Source organism: Mchenga conophoros, linkage group LG18 (genome assembly GCF_057382185.1).
Source record: "Mchenga conophoros isolate Kocher_MC1m ecotype Shallow Benthic linkage group LG18, M_conophoros_male_GT1.1, whole genome shotgun sequence".
Lineage (NCBI taxonomy): Eukaryota > Metazoa > Chordata > Actinopteri > Cichliformes > Cichlidae > Mchenga > Mchenga conophoros.
Genome location: NC_140543.1, coordinates 13,122,255 through 13,144,243, shown reverse-complemented (window position 1 = coordinate 13,144,243; position 21,989 = coordinate 13,122,255). Strand labels below are relative to the sequence as shown.

Sequence of the window (21,989 nt, the reverse complement as noted above, 5' to 3'; positions counted from 1 at the left end):
GTATCTGACTCCTTCAGATTTTGTAGTTCTTTTGCATATTTGTCACACTTATAGGTTTGAGATCATCAAACTAATTTTAATATTAGACGGAAGATAACATTCAAAAATTGTTTAATGATCTCAAACACGTCATCTCAAACATTGTAATAGTAGACTACACTAGTAGGATGATGTCTGTGCATTATTATGCCGGTACTCTGGCTTCCTCCCACAGTTTAAAGACATACAGTTAGTAGGGTTAGGTTAACTGGTGATTCTGAATTGCTCATAGGTGTGAATGTGCATGTGAATGATTGCCTGTCTTTTTGTGTTACCCTGTGACAGGCTGGTGACTTGTACAGGGTCTACCCCACCTCTTGTTTTATGGTTGCTGGGATGGGCTCCAGCCTTCCCGCAACCCTGAATTAAACACGCCTTAGAGAATAAATGGATGGGCAAAGATAACCTGAGTACATACAAAATGCATAGAAAGACTTACAAAGCCATTTCTAAGTCGTTGGGATTCTAAGGACCTGCGATGAGACCCATTATCCACAAATGGAGAAAACTTTATGCGCTGGTGAACCTTCCCCGGAGTTGCTGTCCAACCAAAATTACTCCTTAAGCACAAGACTTGGGGGGGAAAAACATGTTCACTGACCAGACAAAAGTGCTACTTTTTGGAGGGTTTGTGTAAAACTAGCCAGCATTTTATAAAAAGTCATCATCCCTAAAACAAGGTGCTACTTGTGTAATGATCTAGGACTGCTTTGCCACTCAGGGCTTGGATAGCTTAGTGTAATTGATGAAACCATGAACTCTGCTCCACAAAATCCTGAAGGTGAATGTCTAGCTGTCATTTCATAAAGCACAAGCACATTCAGTTAGATTCAGCAAGACAATAATCTGAACATATCAACAAGTTCACCTCTGAATGGCTCAAAAGAATAAAAGGAAGGTTTTGGAGTGGCCAAGTCAAAGTCCAGACCTAAATTTGATTGAGATGCTCTGGCACGACGTTAAACAGACCACAAAAACCCTCCAATGTGGCTGAATTAAAACAGTTAAAACAACAAGAAAAAAAGTAGGCCGAAAATTCCTTCACAGTGATACGAAAAACTCATTGCCAGTTATCATAAATTCTTGATTGTAGTTCTTGCTGCCAAGGGTGGCACAACCACTCATTAGGTTTAGGGAGCAATTTACTTCAACATTGGGCAGGAAGGTTTGTGTAGCTTTTTTTTTTTCCCTTTAATAAATGAAATGATCATTTAAAAACAGAATTTTCATTTTGCTTTCACAGAGCACTGTATACAATATCATGACAGTGGCGCTGCATATTTAATCTTTATTTCTTGTAATATGATCATAAGCCAATCCTGCCTTCACCAAAGACGTCACCTTCTGTTTGAAATTTCTGCAATTATCAAGAGGATGATACATTGAAAGTTTATTGTTTTATTTATTTTCTATTTTAAATACAATCTGAGTACAGAATATTTGACACCCCCAAAATCAGTGACTTGGGAGAAACGATAAACATCCATACGTCTGAAATTATATTTATTCAGCAGTCAGTATAGAATGTAAGATAAACATTTTTGGCACAGTTTCTTAATGATGATAAGCTGTCCCATTTCTGTGTGGTAATCTAAATAAATATGCAAAACCATAATTTATTTCCCAAATAAATACAATAAGAACAACAACAAAAAGATGCACCGCATCTCCATTTCACCTTCCCGGAAAAAAAAAAAGTCAAAAGGAAAAAAAACCAGACAGTCATAATGTGTTTTTACTTCAGCCAGTTGCTATGGGTTCAAACCAAATAAAAATCGGCGAAGGTGAAAAAGATGCTTAATGATTCATTTCAACAGCTTTTTCTCCCCTAAAAGTCAACCAGGCAATACAACAAAGGAGGCATTTGAAGGGCCAGTGGAAGGCTGTACTGTGGGTTTTGGATTAGAAAGGTTACATGGTTTTATGGAGAGGTGCGAACATCACTTCAGATCCCAGCATCTACTTTGCCAAGTTTTTAGTTTTTCACTAAAACCATTTTTCTCTTTTACACCTGCTTCTCAAATTAGCTAATGACCGTGCAAGTGTAAACATTCACAAATGACACCCAGAGACAAAAATGAAACGGGTTATATCACCGGCAACCTGATACGTGCGATGTTTATGAATGTAACTTTGTGGATTCCCGCGCGTGTTGATTTGACTTGGTGTGTTATGGCAATTATTTGGGGAAAATAATTCCTGAAAATTATGGGTAATTGTGTATTTTAGACTGGGGTATTTTGAGAAAGTAGAACTCAAGGGAGCAGATGTGTGAAATGTTTAAATTGCTCTGTTGCTGTTATTCAACACAAATCGACATACACTGGAGTTTTTAACGTGAGCATGAAACCTGGAGCTATAGATTTGCATTAGCAAATTCTAATCAGTAACACTTTTTTCTTTTACCTGTGTAATAACACTGCAGTTAGTAACATTGCATAGAAGTAGGGAACCAAAGTCATGGCCTGTAATAACAACACGCTTTAAGCCAGATCACAAAACATTATAATCAGGCCACGAGGCTGAAGTGTCCTGTGATTAACACCGGTGGGAATGAAGTCCAGTTACAGCACTGATCTGGTCCCCTACAGCTTATAAATCATAATCTGTTTCATTTACTACTGAAATATGACATCACAAACAAAACCTTGCTACATTGTTGTTACACCACAGTTTACAGTGTTACTACATGGATAGAAAAGATAAAAACTTGTGATTTAAGCAGCCATTGTCTGCCTTTGTACATGTCAAGTCTTGGTGTCCACGTGACACTGTCTCAGCTTGTGAAGACTGATGGTCAAATGCCATAGTCTATCTGTCCAACAAAAAAAAATAAAATTATTATTTTTTAAAAAAGCTGCTTTGGAGCATCCAGGAACATATTCACATCTTCCTCTCATTGAGTTTATACTCCATAGATTTTCTGTTAACAGCAACCATGACTCTTCCATCAGAGAGAGAGAGCAGCATAAAGAAGTCCATATCTCTGGGTCATACACATCCGCAGTTCTTTGCAGATACATTGTGTATGTTCTGATAGCGGCTGGGGTTTACTGTTGTGTCCAGGATGGTAAAGTCCTCAAATGCAATCGGTCGGCAGCAGGGCTGAATGCTAACTTTGTCCCTGCGGCCCTTCTCTCTGAAGCCCACTGTCATCATGTGCTTCATGACCATGTCATAGTTTTCCCGGTGTTTATCGCATTTGCCACTGCAGTAGCGCAGCCGCACAGTCTCTTCGCTCTTATATTCGAGACCCAGTTCATTAACTTTCACTTCGAGCGTCCTGACGGTGCACGACTTGGGCTTTCGGGCCCTTTTAGTCCTGCGGCCCTGGGTCTTAGCAAGCCGCCGGCTCTTCCTTCGCTTAGTTTCTAGCACAGTTCCGACCATGTGCTGAAGCTCGCCCTCGGTGAAGCTCTGCAACATCATGGTAACTGACAAAAAAAGGGGAATAAATCAACAGAAAGTGTTATTGACAGGTCATGAGGTGGGATTATCTGGTTTCTGTGTAATTTTGTGTCTAACATTTTCAACAATCAGAAGTGTCAACAGAACAGATGGCTCACACAGATAATGCACTGACGTTGGCATGGAAATCAAAGTCAGGTGCAAACAGAGGACCACAAAAATGTTATCTATCGTAACAGCAACAAACTATCCTTATCAGCGCTAGCTAAACAGAAAGTGTTTAAGTTCCACAGAGCGAGGTTTGTTGATGAATGTCTGTCACTGTTGCAATGTGAGGTAAAAAAAAGACCATCATCTTAGAGGTTGGAGATGTTCTGTGGAGAACCGGTGAACTATGACCGGTGCTAACTGACATCAGTGTGTGAACAGTTAAACCTGCTCCGTAAGCAACAGAGTCAGGTGCTGAGTGTTTTGTCGGAACCCTTTCACAAGCTTGTGAAGATGAAAACTACAGCTTATCTTACACTCTGAGAGGAAAGATTTCATGTCGTCTGTTGAGCGTTTCCTCCGATGCAGATCACCCATCTGTTGGGGCACTGGCCTTGATTCTGAGGAGGGCGATGACGATGATGGCGGTGAGGTCTTGGATGCTGATTCTAATAATGCAGACGGTCTCGACGAGGGTGAAGATGGATATTTTGTGTTAAGCTTGAACTGTCTGATGGTGGCCATGTTTCTAATGAGGATGGTGGACAGGGCTGCAGCACAGAGCATGAAGGCAAAAGTAGCACCTTTCCATAACTTCATCTTAGAACGTGGAGGAGCATTGAAACTCTGCGGAGAGAGCGAGAGAGAGGCAAAGTGTGCAACATCAGACATGTTTAAACAGTCACGCCTTCAGCCATGTACTTTTGAACTTGTCACGTTAAAGCACAGACACATCAGTGTCGAAACTGCTATATCTACCACCATCACATTGCTGCGACCTTTCCACAAATCTACTTCTCTCGAGTGAGGCTTCTGCAGCGGGGCTTTTAATTTACCACCGGTTTACTTTCTCTGATTTTGCTGCCAGCTCATTCTCACTATAAGTGAGGTCACGATCTGTGAGCTCGACATCACTCGCTGACACCCAAGAATGCAGATGTGTGGGAAAGTGAAAAAAGTAGAAAAAAGGAAAAACAACACGACTGCCATTCCTTATTTGAGCTGAAGACAAACGGGATGCAACCCCTGCAAACCTGCAGAAAATAATTTATAAAAATACCTGATGAGAATGAGCATCTGAGTCGCCTCCACCCCCAATTTCTAAAACCTCCCCAAAAAACCTTTGTCTCAACCACACCTATTTGGAATTCTATGTATGATAGGACGTGCAAGCTTGTATACCCTTTTATCTTCCCTCCCTTCCAACAGATGCAGCAACACTGCAGCCACAAAACTCAATTTGGAGGACTTATGTGCCATGTTTTCTTTTTTCCCTTAATGTCAAACCACTGGTATATATATATTTTTTTTACAAGCCCACTGCTTTGTTCTCTTCACATCTTGTCAGCAATGAGCAAAGCATTCCCCCAGAGCCGGAAACAGTACACTGGCAGTGACTAACAGCAAATCCAGACCAGCTTTAGAAAGTGCTTTGCCAGGCCGGATTCTGCAGGGGAATGTATGCAGGCAGTCGGATTGTTTACAATGAGAAAACATGTTGCATGGTTGCCCGATATTTTATAGAAACAAAACTCTAAAATAAGTGTTTTCTCTAAAAGTCAGCAACTCCTATAGATCACAGGACAGAGACAAAAACAGTAGGAGCATTGCAGTTTTCTCATGGTGGTTGAAAATTCCCTGCACTCCTCTGCATCTGCGTGATTCGGACAACACAGATGGAAAATAGAAAGGGACTGTGCGCATGAGCTGCAGTGGTGCAAACAGCATATAAACAGGTATAACCAGTCATATCAGCCAAAGCTTGAGTCATCACTCATAATTCCATATGTGTTTGACGTGGTAAGCGGCTTCTGCACAATGAAGGGGTACAACGACAATCATTTGAAAGTCAAACATTTCACCTAGCAACCTCAATTGACACACAGTCTAAGTAAATCAAACATGGAGGTGGCGTGGTAGCTGTGGCCGAATGTTACTCACTGACTGGCCATATGTCTGACGCTTGTTTCTCGCCTGCGAAGGCCTCAGAAGTTATATATGGAGGCCTAAATGGGAACTTTCATTTTGTTTCTTTGACCCCAAACCCTAACGGCAGAGAGCTCGGTCCACAAGGCATTAACTTGTGGAATTCTCAGTTTAAATGAAGCCGTTTTCTACTCTACACAGCTAAGGATGAGAGCTTTGTTTTCCTATGCTATTAATAGGCCAATTTTGGGCAGTTATTAATCCATGGAGTTAGCGATTTCACATGGCAGAGATGCATCGGTGTCCTCAGCCTCCGTGGCTCATCCTGATAAAACAATTACCTCGTAAAGAACAGATAAGTCTTCCACTGTCTCTGCCACTGGATGGAGATTCATCATCAAGCACTGATCTCATGTCCCTGAAGACACTTTGATTGTCATAATTGCACCACTCAGAAACACATTAGTCACATCTGCAGTCAATTGGCGCCAATAAAAGTGCCAAGGATCACACTGCAGCTTGTTCAGATGTTCACGGATGATTAATCAGCACAGACATTTAATATGTGTAACTGGCCCCCACCCCTGTGGACATATATATACACTTACTGATAGAGAGAAGAGGCACCTGCGTTTTCTTGGGAGAGCAATGGATATGTAAATGAGTAGCTGACTTCCTGAGGACAAATACTGCTTTTTTTCGTTCCCTAGCAAACAGAGAAGAGCAGTAAATGCAGAGAGGATATAGTGGAAGCCCTTAGGACTCTGTAGCAGAAGGAAAACTCATCCTCAAACAGAGGTATAAAAGTGCAGATGACTCGCAAAAACAACTAAACCAGCTCCCACACAACATGTCTGGCCCTCACAAAGCATCATGATATGCCCATGCATGCTCCAGTGTGTGCATATGAAGGCCGGTTGATTGTGTCAGGCCCAAAACAAAGGGATAAAATCTTCTATTTACGTCGAGAAAACAGTCTGAAGCCATGGAAACGGCCGGAAATGAGGATTTTGTGATTCTAGAGAGAGTGTGGGAGTGATAGCACACCTGACATTTGCTCTGGGCCATATGTCACCTGAAGAGCTACCAGCAGAGAGAAAACAGTCCCAGAAGGCTCTTAACGTGTCTGAGGCAAACCATGAAAGTGAACTGTTCATCCAGAAATGCTTAAGTCTGTCAAAGCCATTCCCGAGACATTATGTATTCTCTAACGCATGCATGCACGCATGGCGCAGTTGGAGGCCGATCTGCAGCGATCAACTGAGCTCTTGTTGATGATCTGAAAGATCGCATTCTTTCAAATGACACAATAAAATCGACGTTTTCGGGGAATAATTGGGTCAGTGGCCTTGGTGCTTCTAAGCTGGTGGTAATGTAATTATATAGCAGCATGGCACCCGTGTCAAACCCCTCCTTCTCTGGCCAGAAGGAGACACTCAACAGAATGTCACAGCCTACGGATGAAGTAGAGATCTGTCAAAATGGGGATAAGCGGCGTTTGTGGTTTTTACTTTTGAATGAAGACAGCAGATAGGGGGGCTTTCCTGTCAGCCAGTCTGGATCGAGACCAGTGAGACACGGTCATTGTGACAGAAGATCACAGAACAGCAAAAATGAAGAGCGTCTTTGTGCTGGAAAAAAAAGAAGCAGATACCAACTTCAATGTCTCACCATGCAGCAGCATTTGTTCCTATATATTCTCTAAATACAGCCTCTTCTGTTTCACCCTGTCTCCCTTTCTCTCTGTGACTCATACATACCATAAACACACACGTACAGCAGTTGCGTGGTTTCACTCTTTCCCAGTCATCTGACGCATGCTTGTCTAGAAATTTAGACAAAGTACAACCTTCAATTGTTGGCCAGACACCCACTTCACTTCTATGGTGTACACATGCTAAAATCCATCACATAAGACTAGATTATCTTTCTTATATCATCTTGCTGTTTCTTGATATCAAGAAATCTCTCCAGGTCTAACCACAGTGTGTTTGCCACTGCATAAACGTGAGGCCTGTGCCTACAGAGCACTGTTAATGCACCGTGAGTTGCGGCTTCGCTGGAGCCATGTGACTGGCTGTTTCTGTATTACTCTGAACACACCCCGTAAATACCTGCACTCGTAAGATAGCAGTAGCAAACCAAAGAGTGGGAAAGGCACCTACTATGTTGCTGCAAAGAAACAACGTGCTTTTTGGAGTCCTAGAGAGGCTTTGTCTTGTCTTTTCCCTCTTAAGTGACCATCAGGAGACCTGGGGACAGCTAGAGAGTGCTTGGGGAGGTAATAGGGACATATTCCAAAGATCAGGGCGGGATTAGCACTAATGCCTGCCGGCTTTATCTGCAGTCACGTGGGTTAACACCTGGCTGCAGTGTTGGTGGCAGAGCACAGGTCTCGCTCTGTGTGTGTGTCCGTATTAATCCGTCAGACACCTCTAGCTCAGAGGTTAGCCCAGCATGCAAGGTCCACAGAGAATGAGCACCTGCAGGCTCTTCCACCACTAAATCCCAACCTGCCCACAAAATGCCAGAATAATGAAGAAGCAAAGTGACAAACTTGGTGAGCCAGCTTTGTTGTGGTGGCACCAGGGTGGGCTAAGAGGTTGTAAAATAAAGTGGGATTTCAGAGCCAGGATTGGCTGTTCTATATCCGGCCCCCGGTTCTAATGCAACCAAAAAAAGCCTGTGGTGTAATTTTGCTGGTAGCCACATCGGTTGGCTCGTGCTCTGTCACTCAGAGACCATGGGATAATCAAAACAAGCCTGTTCCTTGTTAGCTAGAAAGCTGATGTTCATTATTGAGCAAAAAGGGAAGCTTTTGAGCAATGCCGGAAAAGTTGTGACAATTTTTGGTCACATTCTTTGAATTTTAAACACGATTCTGGTATCCTTTTTCGTCCACTGGATTTGGGTAAGTGGCTTAAAAAGTTTCAATTTTATTTTAGAAGGCCTACTATCGGGTCCCCTGGATTAGATACGGATTAATCCAGTGACCCAACGGCTTAGCACGGAATCGCACAACTCATACCTATTGCTGTTAAAGCAGGATTATTGAGGAGTGAGGTGAAGGTAGATTTAAAGATGCACATTTGACACCTGTCTCAGTATTTCTGGCCTGTGCTGTTATGGGAGGAGAGAGTCCAAGTGCAGTGCAGACATTTGAATCACCCTTTTGATGTGAAGCGATTGCATTATTCTTGGCAGAGAAACACAACGTTGCCTCATTTTTTTTTTTATGTGCGTCTCAGCTACTTTCTAAAGAGTCTATCCTGGCTCTTAATCTGTCTCTGTCGGATCCTCTTTTAGCACAACAACATCACCTCTAAACCCATGTTAAACATGTTGATGTTGCTTTTACAAAAGGCTGGCGGCCATCTGGCACACACTGAATACCACTTTCGAATATGACCCACGCCAGCAAGCACAAGCAAGTACAAACATCCAAAATATGTTGAGATTTTGCATTTATTGACCATACTTTCTTTAGGCTAGCAGTGTCTGCATTATATGCATGCAGCACGTATGTACTGAGGCAATGAGGAATAGTACATGTGTTCAGCTTCCCCATCAGTTTATATGAGCAGCTTTGGGAGGTTATGAAAGTTGAACAGCTCAACTGACTTTAGGCTTAGCCGCTATCCCTCCTCTCGGAGCACAGCCAGATACAGTATAATCTCCATGTATGATATGGGCTTAGTGCAAAAGGGATCATCAGTTCAGTAAAAAATGCCAAGGATGAGTGTCATCAAGCGCCTCTATTGTGATCCTGATCTTCTTAATTATTTAAACTATTAAAGGTGCGGAAATCCCTGAAATGATTAATACAAAAAAAATAATTAGCCAAATTCCCAGTTTCTTATCAAGTCTAAGTAGGGAACTAAGTTTTTTTTAAAGGAGCGTGTATTTAGAGTGCACTCATGCATTAGAATGAGGCAAACCACCATGTTGGGCAAATGACAGGCAAAGAAAAATATTCCTCCCTCGCAAAATAAACTCTTCTGAGTGTTGAGAGGTTGCAAGAAAATCAGAGTGCTAATTTATTTTTCTTTTTGCTCTTCCAACAACACGGGATACCCCCTTTTGCGACCAGTGAGCGGTTACTGCTCTGCAAGCATTTTGTGACAGGCCGTAGTGCGCTATTGTCATGTGGCTCTACCGAGGAGCCACTTATTGACACGGATAACGTGTGTTTTCTGCCACCCCAGCACTTGGAGAGCCATCTCTGTCAGCAGCACCTAACGCCTTCCTCATAAGCTGCTGGCTTAGACTAACAAAAGAAGATGTGGTGTCCTTACCGTTCGGCCGGCTAATCCAGACTTAGCTGTGTGGCGTCGTCTTCAGCTGACCTCCACAGGCGAGTGCTGGCTGGGTAAGTCCATCATCATCACAGGCGAGGAGTGAGGACAGTACTCCTGCTTGTTTTCTAAAAATCATCACAACTCCTTGTGCCTGCAAGTAGGGGAGGTGTCCTGACTTGATTCAAGCCAAGGGTGTATTATTCTTCCATCATATTTGCACTTCCATAGAAATCTTTTAAGTTGCAAAGATCAGAATCAGCATTCCTCTGAATATAAGCATGCATTTCATGGCATTCAGCCTTATCCATCCAAAAAGAGGAGAGCTGGATGTTTAGAGAAGCCACTGAGTGGTCAGTTTTACTTCAGAAAACTCATGTCTTCATGCTTCCCCATACAGAACTGGTGGTCTTCTTTGCAAACTTGAACCTTAAAATGGGAGAACAGAGCAGAACCAGGGTACGGTGGCATGTAATAAGCAGATCTTAGAGATTTCTTTACTTTTATCACATCTGTTGTGAATTTCTGTGAATTTCTGTTGCCTTATGATTATTTTTTCTCCAAGGAACAACACCGATGAAGGATAATGCACATTTCCTTACCCTTTTTTTTCCAGCAGCAGGTCTCCTCTTCAGCTCAAGCAAGAACAACTCTGCGGGTCGTGAAGATGGGTTAGGGTGAGGAGGGAGAGTGTAGTTACCGTAAGTGGAGCACAGAGCTTCTCCGATGCCTCCGAGTGCCTTCCCCTTCAACTCATGCTCCTCCTCCTCCATAGTTGTGCTTGTGGGCCGAGTCGGATTACTCCTGACATGATAATCTCTCTCCAGAAGCACTAAAGGATGCTTTGGCCTGAGTAAAGGCTTACATTTACCTTCTGCCGCAAGAGAGCGTGCCATCTTAAGCAGGCAATTGGTAATAGCCTCAAATGGGCAGATCAGTGCAGTTTAGCGGGGTCTGCTAAAACGAGTGTCTTCCAATCTTTTAGTGGGAATTAAGAAAGTTCACAATTGGTTTAAAGGGGGCTAAGACAACATAAACTCCGAGTAAACAGAATTATCACAGCAGAGGTATTTCATGATAACCCAATCTACAGCTGGCTGGAGATAAACCCATTGATGTTGTTGTTCAGGATCACATCCACATCCCCTCCAATACAGTATTTTAGCCTTGAGTGGCAAATGAGGAGCAGATGGTTGTGTTTTTGGAAGGTATCAGGCGCTCCACACTGTAATCTAAATAAATACCCTAGCCACAGGGGGAAATGCTTCAGGTGTGTGGGGTCAGCGATGTATAAACAAACGGCGATCAGTCGGGAGACAACTGAGGGGGATACGCGAAGCCTCACAGGTGCTGTCGTGGAGCGGGTTGCATTAACCTACAGGTAAACAGGATGTATGATCCAGAATCGTTTCTGGAAATAAAGCAGCACAGTAATAAAGCCAGCACACCAACAGGAAACTAATTATTTGCTAACAAATATCTCATTCTCACAACATGAGTCATTCAGATTTCCTCAGGCCAAATTATACACAAATCAAAGCTCCACAAGAGGGGTGGAGATGTGGCCAAAGTGTGAAATTTCTAAGACTTAAAATTCCTTCATCGTTGCGTGGGACAAACCAAAGGAATCTTTGCCCAAAGCTTTGTGTCGTTTGTGTATCAACAGATATTATTCTAAGGTTGTTATCACAGTGACCTGAAGGGGTAGATATTTCTTTTAGCCCAAAAGTTCAGGCAACGCATTTTAACACAACCCTCAGCAACTTGGAGAAAAGCAACAGAACAAATGAAGAATGGAAAAAAGAAAACGTCTTTTCATTACAGTCGGCAGGTGCAAAATATTATTATTACACTAACTTATTTAACAGACATCTCAATAACTGGCCTGAACAGCCTATGTAAAGACATAATGACTTCCACCTAGCAGGGAATATTGTGCTTTTCCAGCCTCAAAAAGGAGCTATCTGCACACAGACATTTCCTAACATCGGACAGAAACATGCCTACTCTGTACATATTGTTCACAGATGTGTAAAGTTTTCATAGACCTGCCTCAGCTGCAGCATAAACCCAACAGCTGTTAATTGCTAAATCAAGCCAGATACAGTACGAGTGAAAGGCTTGATCTGTATACACGAAAACGTCTCGCTCAAAAAGTTACGATTACATTAGTCACGAAGACAGTCTGACACATGAGAATACTCGAGGTGGGGGGGGCAACATAGCATGTTTCCAATTTCAATATGATAGAATTCCATACACGTTGTGATTGAATCTTTTCCACTAGGCGTGGATAAGTGAAGAAACACATTTTGTTTAGTTTTGGGCAAGATTTTAAGGAAGCCCTCAATCAGTAACACTATAAACAGACCATTCCAGTTGAGGTGTCATTAGAAAGGCTGGAAATAAGGCACAAATGTTGCTACTACGCACGTCTTGCACAAGACGTGGTTTGATGATTGGACAAGTAACCTTTCGCCAAATGTCATCTCGGCGAGTGGAAAACTGCTTTTTAGAGAACCAAAATCTAAACAGAAAACGATGCACTCAGACAATGAGGGCCTTTTATGAGTGTTTCATGTTGAAAGACAAGCCTTCTGTCTAAGGAAAGCGGTAAAAAGGTAAATCCATCCCTGCCAGAGAACAAATATACAATACAATTTGCAGTTGTGAGCAGACAGGCTGAGGCCCCAGAGGTGCAGAGGCCACTCAGGTTTCAAAAGAGGTGTGCACAGACTCTGAGACACTTTCATTCCAGCTCTTAAAATCCTGAGTTTGGGTTAAAAATTTAAACTTCCTGCTAAAATGTATTCAATTCAATTTAGTTTTATTTATATAGCACCTAATCACAATAACAAGGATTCAAGGTGCTTTGTATTGTAAGGTAAAGACCCTGAAATGTACTGATTTCAATGTACATGCTGCGTTTGCAGTGTGTGTGAACAAGTGTGAACGTGGCTAAATGCTGCCCCCATTTGTCAGTGGTTTATAACTACACCCCCCCCCCCCCCCCCCCCGAATGAACAAGGTCTTAACAATCAAGATGCAAACATTTAAAGAGCGTGTGCTGTTTATTGCAAAGCAAATATTTTTGCTTCTCAGCTTTTAATTCAAACATTTTTTTAAATAAATCTGTTAATGTCACTTTTTCCGAGGGAGGTCGAGCTGTTCCCGGTGCCTCACTCTGAGCTGAAAACCACTGGTGCCATCGGGGCCAAAGGGCTGACGTATTACCCTCTGAATCGAGCTGGGTGCGTTCGGGTGCCCGGTCTCTTTGCGGTTCAATTCAAGGGCCGCTAGTTTACGCTTGAGCACCCACGGGCTCTGGGAAATTTCTTTATCGCAGTCTCCAGAGTTCCACGTCATCCTACTGTCACTATGATTCCAACCAGGGAAGGACTGGCCATTGCAGCTGCTGGAAATCGGGTCAACATTCAGCGGTGCAGGGTTATCCGTGGACGCGTTTGGCTGATGTGTGTCTGGAGGTTCATCAAAAAACGCAGTGGGTGAAGAATTCTCCTGCTGGACTAAGTTCTCTGGGATTTCAGGTGGATTTTCCTCCTCGGGAAGGATTTGGCTTGCTTCTTCTGGGGATTCGTCCTCAGTGAAATGATGCATTGACTGGAATCCCATAGGTACAACACACATGCCTTTCCCGTTAGACTTCTCCTCTTCTGCTTTCAGGGCACTGTAGGCCTTACGAACGGTCTCCAAACTGTCAAACTTGATCACCGCACATAAGTGCTGGCCAAGCTCCTTGTGACGTTTCCCGTAGCACTGCATATCTGCGGGAAGCTCCCTTCCAGGTGGCAGAATCTGGAGTGAAGTAACTCTGCCGTAAATGCTGAACTTTTGGAGCACATTCTCTGAGAGCGCAGCGGGCTCCGGGCCTCGGGCTGCACCGTCGTCACTGCTTTGCTCCTCGGAAAAGTTCCAAGCGAGGAGGTGCTTGCTGGTGGGGGAACACATCAGCCATTTGGGAAGCGGCTCTATGCGCCTCACTTTGGTGGACTCATCATTCACCTCCAGAAGGTCTGAGTACAATGCTCCCACCAGAGTCATGTACCAGTTTTTGGTCAGGGTCCTTATCTGTGGCAAACACGGGCAACCTCAGCTTTGTTCGTATTTTACTGGATTGTTTTCATTCAAACTGCTGGAATGTAAACACCACAGAAAGCACCAAATGTTTTTTGTGTTTTGTACCTTTTTCAAAGAAGTGAGAAGCTTGAGACTGACGAAACCCTGCTTGTTCTTCTGCACATGTTTGAGCAGGAAGCCGTCCTCTGCCAGGTGGCTGTCAGAGAAGAGCTCCTCCAAATGGGTTTTGATCTTCAAACACAGCACCTCACCTTCACAGTCATCTTCACTTTGGAAGCGCAGTTGATCAAATCTGTGACAAACGATTCATAATCAGCAAGCAACTTCAAGAGAAACATTTCATTTTGTAAGTTTTAGATTTCCTTACCTAATCAGATCGCTCATGGTGTGTCGTAAGGATTGTGATAGCAGAGCAATAAACTGTTGTCTTTGCTATTTCCTTGGAAATGAAAGGCAGCTGTAATTAACACAGAATCAAGCAACTGTTCATATGAGCACAACAGCCTCAGTTGGTTTCTAAGGAATCCAAAAACAACATTTTGTAAAATGCTATAGCTGAAATTCCACATTACAAAATTAACTTCCACCAGCAACAACAGCACATTTAAAAACAAAGAGAGCAAAAAAACTCAAACAAAACGAAATCCCAAAATGAAACAAAAAAACCCATCATGAGGACAAACTGTTTGTTGCTATACAAAATATTACCAGGGCTACAATTAAGGGCCACTGTGCACAACAGAAAAACCAGCAGTTAATCAGTATTACTATCAGCACTTAAATCATTAGAGATGTGAATTTAAAGCAGTTAAAAGCGCACAATCAAATCAAAAGGAAAATTATGATGCCGTCTGACTTTCAAAAAACAAAACAGATACAGCAGCACATTACAAACAGCAACAAAAATGATCCTTTAAATCCATGCTCGTGTGCTTTTGTCTTAAGCTCATTCATCCTTTTTAGCGTGGGCCTGCTACTACACGCTGAAAGCAACAACAGATCCATCACTCGCACGAGATGGTTTATTTCCATGTTTTAGTCAACAAACTTGATTAATTATAAATATAAAACCCTTTGCAGGCTGTTCTTCAGCTCCACTCACCCCCCGGCCCCCCGTCTTATTGTTATGAGGCATCAGCAGGTGGTGATTTAGCAGTCCGTGTGGGCTTCTAGTGAGGAGGGGAAAAGGAGATGTCGGGGTGTTCCGAGCACATCCGCTGACATGGATATAAACTGGATATACACACGTGTGTTAAGATTACAAAGTGTTAGCTTGAAATTGTCTGCACTGTGTAAAAATTCGAAACTTCAACAACCGCTTCATCAAAACTCATCATTATTCAAATACGAGTGACAGCAGCATTTCCATGACAACAGGAGCAAACAACCACCAAACTGTTATTAGGTCTTGGGTAAAAAAAAAATCACTCCCTCAGTGACTCATTTCCTGTATCCCTCCAAGGTATGCAGCAAATTGAGCTTTCAGGCACTGATGAATCAATGTGATCTTGAATCATCACTGACACTCAGATGTGTTGCACCTCTGATTGCAAACAGAAGGACCTGTTCGTGACATGGATACTCGTTTTTTCCTCCACTACGAAGGAAAACAATACTTGTAAAGGTGGAAAGGGTAAATGCAGAGCTCTAGACAGAATAAATAGAGGGTTTTACCACACTGAAGCACAAGTAAACAATTGCTGATCATTCCCAATCAGACAGGTGGACAGAAACAGGCCGATAGAAAAATGTGACGATCCATTTGAACAGAGCACTCCAAACCAGCAGTAAACAGCAGTTCCTCCACTGGCCTCCTGAGGCTCCCTCCAAGAGCCCCCGGGGAAATCAAACCCTCTTGACTGTCGTGCTGGGATGTCAAACTTCTGAGCAGAAGTAGTTTTAATTTCAACATGTTTTTCCATTTTCTTCTGCTTATCCGATTCAGGGTTGCAGGGGTGCTGGAGCCCATCCCAGCTGTCAAGGGGTGAGATGCAGGGTACACCCTGGACAGGTCACCAGTCTGTCGCAGGGTTAATACAGAGAGATAGACAACTATTCACACACACACACACACACAACTATGGGAAGTTTAGAACCACAAAGTAACCTAACCACATGCATGTGTTTGGAATATGGGAGGAAGCTGGAGTACCCCCAAGGAAGGTCATACGGACACAGGGAGAAAGGCTCTGGGCTGGATTCAAACCCAGGACCTTGTTGCTGTAAGGGGACAGTGTCAAAAACCTAACAGTGTGTCTTCTCCTTAAAAACTCACGTTTACACTTTTTTAAAGATTGAAAGTTTTTATATTTATGCCAACAGAGACTGTAGCTGTGTGCTAGCCCTCTCTTCTGCTAATTTGACAGTGAAATGTGTTTGAGGCGTTGGTCCGTTTTCATGGAATTAAAACAACATGGCCTGCGCTATGTAGTTCATTTTACTAACAGCACGTCCAAGAAGTTTCTCAAGTTTCTATGAGTAAAGTACTAGTATTTTCCATTATTTGGCACTAATAACCAGCTTCAGTCTGTGAGTGAACCAAGGTGCTAAACAGGGTTACTAGTGGTCATGGCTAAAACGCTAGAGTTGAGGCTTCTCAGGGAGTTACTGGTCATGTCCTACTTTTATAAACAGTTTATGCTACAAATCAGACGAACAATACACAGTTAATGTGAAAATTTGCTAAACACTGAATGACTACTCTTATATAACATTTATTCACTAGTCATCACTAAAATGGGCTTTGGACACTTAATAATGATCACTTTGTCATTCGCACCTCACTGCAGCTGTTAAAGTCAGTGAAATGTGGCACATTGAAATGTAAAGCCAAATATACATACATAAAAAAATACATTTTACAGGAGGAAGATGAGACATTATACGTATAAATGAAAAGTCTGAATTTGAGCTCATGTGCTTTTATACGGGTGGAGTTCACTCTACAGCAACAGAAGCAAGGATGTCACAGCCCCGCCCACTTCAATCCAGCACCCTCCTCTGCTTCAAACCAAAGAAAAACAAATCAAGCGTTCTCTAATGTGAAATGAACCACATATTTAAACACTTGTGGAAGCCTTGAGTTGTGCTTATTTTGCCTTAGACGGTGTACAAAGGTATAATCAGAAGCTGATTAAGAAATTAAGAAAACTTTTCTTTCCAAAGGGGTGGGGGGAGATTAAAATCTAAAAAGTACTAAGGGGCTGGCATCTTTCACAAGTCAGAGACTCTCCCCACCACTCCACAAACACACTTTTAGAAATACCTCAACACAAAGGAAACTCAATTAACTGCAACTATAGCAGCCATGCATCACAAAACAGTTGTGAGCGACCACATGCTCAGTGGGCGATAAGCAGGCACGGTCACAGGTGTCTCTTTGAGCGCGAGGTAAAGAGCATCTTGTAAGATGTAAACTTTTCACTTTTAGTAAGAAACAAAGGATCACAGGCCAGTCTTTGTACAAAAACCCAATTATGTAACTTTATTAACATCAATGGTTTTTTTTTTTTTATCATCAACAGTTTCTTTTGAAATTCCAGTTCTTTATCAACAAATAGAAAACAGACTGTGTACAACAGATCGAACCCCTACAGCACTAAGCATTCACAAGGTAAAAATGAACATTTGTTTTTTTTGCCAGCGTTTTCAAGTCCCCCCACCCCACTCCCTCCCATTCCTCCCACCACCACCACACTTAGGATCTTTGTGGATCTGAAGCTCCCCTCCTGCAGTTTGTGTGGGAGAAGCTGTGTGCTTGAGCGGTGCGATGCCCGTGGCGAGTGAGGAGTCGTCCATTCGATGGGGTCGGGGTGTGCGTGGGGGGGTTTTGTGCTGTTTTTCCTCATTCGGGCGAACAACCGGCTGTCAAAGTTACTATGGTAGTACAGTAGATACAACGGGTGTTTCCATTAATACACACGCTAGGACAGCAGGCTCTCTGCGGTGTCTCTAGGTAGATCAGCAGAATTTATCCTTTTTAACAATATACTTTTGAAGCTGTGTATATATCTATGTGTAATTGTACATATATATAATCAATCATATATATATATATATATATATATATATATATATATATATATATATATATATATATATATATATAGAGTTCTATTTCTGTATAAAATAATATCAGTCCAAAGGGCTGAGTCTTTTTCCCTCTGGTAGGAATGGTTGATTCTGTACAGGTACCAACGCTGATGGCTCTGCTCCTCAGCCCATATGAACCACTTCCGCTCCCGTCTGGTCTGCGTGGTTCCACTCCAGCAAACCGAGGTTAATGGTGAGTGAGGAGATGGGAGGGACTTGAAGAGCATCTATGTTCAGAGAGCGGAAGTTTATATTCTGTCGCCTACCCTTTGGGTATAAAAGTCTGTCTTTCCTCAGGTAAGTTCTCCTCAGTGGAGTATGAAGGCCTCAATGCCATAGGCTTCTGATGAAAAAACCCCCAAAACAAAACAGGAAAAAAGAAGAAAAAAAAAAACAACAACCCAAAAACCGTACAAATAATGTGCTTTCCATTTCTGTACAACTCTGATTTAGTCTCTTGTTAGATATTTCACTTGTGTTTTTAGCTAGCTACCACGTTTACAAGACAACTACAGCAAGTCTGTGCTCTGAAATCAATTTTCTCAGTTGATTTTTTTTTCCGTACACTTGAAACGGCAAGTGAAAAGGCAAAATTTGAGCTATTGAACTGAGTAAGACCAAAAACAACGTTTATGACACATAAAATGATAAAAACAACAATGTGATGTGACAAAAAAACATCTGAGAGCAGCTCAGAGAACAGTGGTCCTCCTGTATTAGTACCTAGGAACATGTTAAAAACACATGTCCCCTCTGCTAAAGTACCCTATAAATGATTATGAAAATAATGCATACCCGAGGCTGCTGGGCAGTTTAAGACAGAAGAAATGCATGATATTAAAACGATTATTAAAAACAACCCCCAAAAAATGTATATTAAACAATAACGTTTGACAAAATGAATCATAAAAACACAATAAAAACAACAACAACAAAAAAATGAAAATGCTCTCTTTGTGCTACCAGTAGCCTTTGACAATCAGGGAGGATTGGCTTCGGCGGAGCAGAGAGACGAGCTGCCAGTCTGCGCCGTCGGGTCTGTACAAGAGTTGTCATAGTTGTCAATAGTCACTGTAATGTTTTATTATTTTAAAGCAAAAAAATCTCAGGTGGTTGGTTAACTCGGCGTGTATCTCTGTGATGGATAAAAACCGTCAACGGGTCAGCAAGCTCATCCCTTTCTCCGCCCCTCCGGTAGCTGCGAGGGGACAGGGTTTGTAGCGGGGTGGGGGCGGGGACTGGGGGGGATCAAGTGATTGGATGGCGGCTGAGATGGGACACTTGGCACACTCCTGAGAGGTCTGACCGGGGAAGGTGCTCGGTGGGAGTGGTTACGTTGCATAGTGGTCAAAGCTCCCCAGGTACTCCAGTGCTGCCCTGTAGCACAGCTGGTACTGGTCCTGTGGAGAAGAAGGAAGAAGACGGTGAGAAAGTTGTCATCGAACTTCCTGCTGTTAAATATAATGACTGGTCTCGTCCAGCCAACAAAATATTCATTAACTTGGTTTAAAGCAGCATTTCTTGTAATCTGCATTTATTAAGGTTTCTTGTAAACAAAGCTTTAAAAAGCAGGCCAGAGGTTTTCTCAAAACTAGCTGTAGTACTTTTCAGTATTTACACTAGAGGCGCTACAATGTTTTTCCTTTTCTTTTTATATCTTAAAAAGACATTTTTATATCATAAACCTTAAAAGGTTTATGAACTCATTTGAATTCACATCATGTCTTTTTCCCTCTAATATCCTTTGTTATGTAACGTATTTACGATTTCTTCACTTGAAGAGAATCTGACGCAGGGCTGCTTTGATAGCATTAGTTGAATTTGCTGTGGGATTTCTTACCCCCCTCCCCTCCTCCCAACAACCTTTTTTTTTTTTTGATTAAGGAAGGATTTGTCAGTAAGTCTTTGCTTTTATGGCACCAAAATGAAAAGGGACACTTCAGACTGCACAGAGTTTAAATCAGAGAAATATACAACGCTGACTTTCAAACGCCGTCCTGTCACTGCGGGAACAATCGCCTGATCAGTACATCGCCCTTACCTCTGTCTGCACCATGGCGGGCCGCTGGGTGCGAAGCGTCTTTACTGTCTGGAAGAGGTCAACCACACCTTCGTACCTCATCCTCTCTAGCACGATGCTGAGGGTGATGAAGACTCCGGTCCTGCCCACCCCGGCACTAGCAAACACACACACACAGACAGTATTACTACACCTGCTCTCTAAATATTCTGAAATTTAAGTCGTGGTGGGAGCAGAGTCCAAAGCACAGTCGTTCTCCTCACCTGCAGTGTACAGTGATTGGTCCGTCCTGTCCAAACTGCTCCTTGGTTTTGTGCACTTGTCCAATGAAATCTATGAAGCCTTCTCCAGTTTTTGGCACTCCTTGCTCTGGCCAGTCGGTGAACTGGAACTGGCGGATTGTTCTGGACTGGCCATCCTGAGGGGGGAGCAGATATGGAGCTTCAGAGAGAAGTTTCATTTAAAAGAGAGACCCGATAGCTCTCTGCTGTACTCTGGAGTGTGCGCTTCACAGATCTCGCTGTGCTTTGAACTCAAAAGGGGGGAAAAATAAACAACAACCCAGCAGGTTTATGAGTATCCTGTTGGCTGTCACTGCAGCCGTCTGATCATCAAATATCTACCTCAGACGCAGTATGAATAAAGCTGACCACCTGGATCACAGTGACAGATTTGTGGCAGCGTAGTGTCAGAATTATGCGGAGTAAATGAGCGCATTTCTAAACATATAATTTGTTCAACCTTTGTTTATACAGGATTGCAGAAGGGACCATAAAATGTGGCCCACAAAGCGAAAACATACATATAGACAAATATTCAGGTCTGCAAACTGCAGAGAGGAACATATATTTATACACACACACACACACACACACCCATATAAAAGAAAGAGTGGATGTGGGATTAGAGTGTTGCTGTGCTGGGAGCCTTCAGATGACAGTAAAGTATATTTATAGCTCATTGAAACTACTGCATCACAGGGAGTTGCAGTACTGGCCCTCAGGGATTGAAGGCTATGCTTTTCATGTATTTTCACAGCGATCGTGAAACACACATGCACCGGCGTGCACGCGCACATACAACACACGCTCACATCTAGAAGCACAAAAAACGCGTACGATTCATAGCACAAGCACGCTGATGCTAAATCCGGGTGAAAATGTTTGATGGCGCATTCACTTGATGTCAGCCTGTCAGGAAAAATAACACAGAGCGCGTTCTGATCATCTCTACCTTGAAATTACAGTCGGTATAATTCTTAACACTTAGCGTGAATGTCAGCGTTCGGATGAAAACCTAAAATTAAGATGGATTTTTGGTTGGACGGCTGTATTTGTGGAAAATGCCAATGAACCTCCCCACCTCCACTGCCTTGAAGACATGTACGTAGACATATTCGAGTCCACACACACACGTGGGCACATATGCAGCGTTTCACACACACAGAGTGAACTCACCCTGGCATCTGTGACTTTGAACTCTCTGAGGATGTACTGAGGCATGTTGTACTCAGCCATCGGATCCACCACAAAGTACTGGTACCTGGCTGACCGCTCTGCTGGCCAGTACTGATGACACTTCTCCTACAAGAGAAAAAGAGAAGGAAGAAACTTTCAGCTCTTAAATTTAAACAACCTTTCTCCATTAGGGGAAAAATGACTGCTCCGATTTGTTATTGGTATGTTTTTAGGACGGGTTACTGTCATTAATCATTTGGAGTCATGAGAACGGCTCTGCTTACAAAAGAAAATCCTGATAGACTAATCTGTGGTTCTGAAATATTACCTGATTCATCTTAGGTGGCAAAATATTTACATAATTTGTTTGTGTTCTTAACTACAGCGATGATTTGCATGAGAGCTTTTTTCATCAGCTGTGATTACGGCTGAGAGGGTGATAAAAGC

General features: G+C 42.7%; 3 protein-coding genes across 24 annotated transcripts in view; all 3 read right to left on the bottom strand.

The window, feature by feature from the left end:
* Positions 1-1,343: 1,343 nt before the first annotated feature.
* Positions 1,344-10,604, bottom strand: LOC146553338 (neurturin). Of its 6 annotated transcripts, XM_085255264.1 has the most exons (5): positions 10,478-10,604; positions 9,876-10,304; positions 7,092-7,211; positions 3,972-4,281; positions 1,344-3,473 (listed from the first exon to the last, which is right to left on the bottom strand). In XM_085255264.1, the coding sequence occupies exons 4-5, from the start codon at positions 4,252-4,254 to the stop codon at positions 3,031-3,033; spliced, it is 726 nt and encodes a 241-aa protein (XP_085111390.1). In that variant the 5' UTR covers positions 4,255-4,281; positions 7,092-7,211; positions 9,876-10,304; positions 10,478-10,604; the 3' UTR covers positions 1,344-3,030. The 6 variants fall into 6 exon arrangements, with proteins under 6 accessions (XP_085111390.1, XP_085111388.1, XP_085111391.1 ...); XM_085255262.1 differs by lacking the exon at positions 7,092-7,211; XM_085255265.1 differs by lacking the exons at positions 9,876-10,304; positions 10,478-10,604 and adding an exon at positions 7,341-9,866.
* Positions 10,605-12,936: 2,332 nt separating this feature from the next.
* Positions 12,937-15,434, bottom strand: LOC146553337 (la-related protein 6-like). Its single transcript, XM_085254051.1, has 4 exons — positions 15,076-15,434; positions 14,341-14,489; positions 14,079-14,265; positions 12,937-13,964 (listed from the first exon to the last, which is right to left on the bottom strand). The coding sequence occupies exons 2-4, from the start codon at positions 14,355-14,357 to the stop codon at positions 13,017-13,019; spliced, it is 1,152 nt and encodes a 383-aa protein (XP_085110177.1). The 5' UTR covers positions 14,358-14,489; positions 15,076-15,434; the 3' UTR covers positions 12,937-13,016.
* A 2,650-nt stretch (positions 15,435-18,084) lies between these two features.
* LOC146553336 (receptor-type tyrosine-protein phosphatase F) overlaps positions 18,085-21,989 on the bottom strand; it is a 163,477-nt gene continuing 159,572 nt past the window's right edge. For all 17 annotated transcript variants that reach the window (XM_085254644.1, XM_085254643.1, XM_085254647.1 and 14 more), the window contains 4 exons: positions 21,543-21,668; positions 20,349-20,503; positions 20,107-20,242; positions 18,085-19,465 (listed from right to left, as the gene is read on the bottom strand). In XM_085254644.1, the coding sequence (XP_085110770.1) occupies positions 19,397-19,465; positions 20,107-20,242; positions 20,349-20,503; positions 21,543-21,668 (486 nt within the window). In that variant the 3' untranslated portion in view covers positions 18,085-19,396. The remainder of the gene's footprint in view (positions 19,466-20,106; positions 20,243-20,348; positions 20,504-21,542; positions 21,669-21,989) is intronic.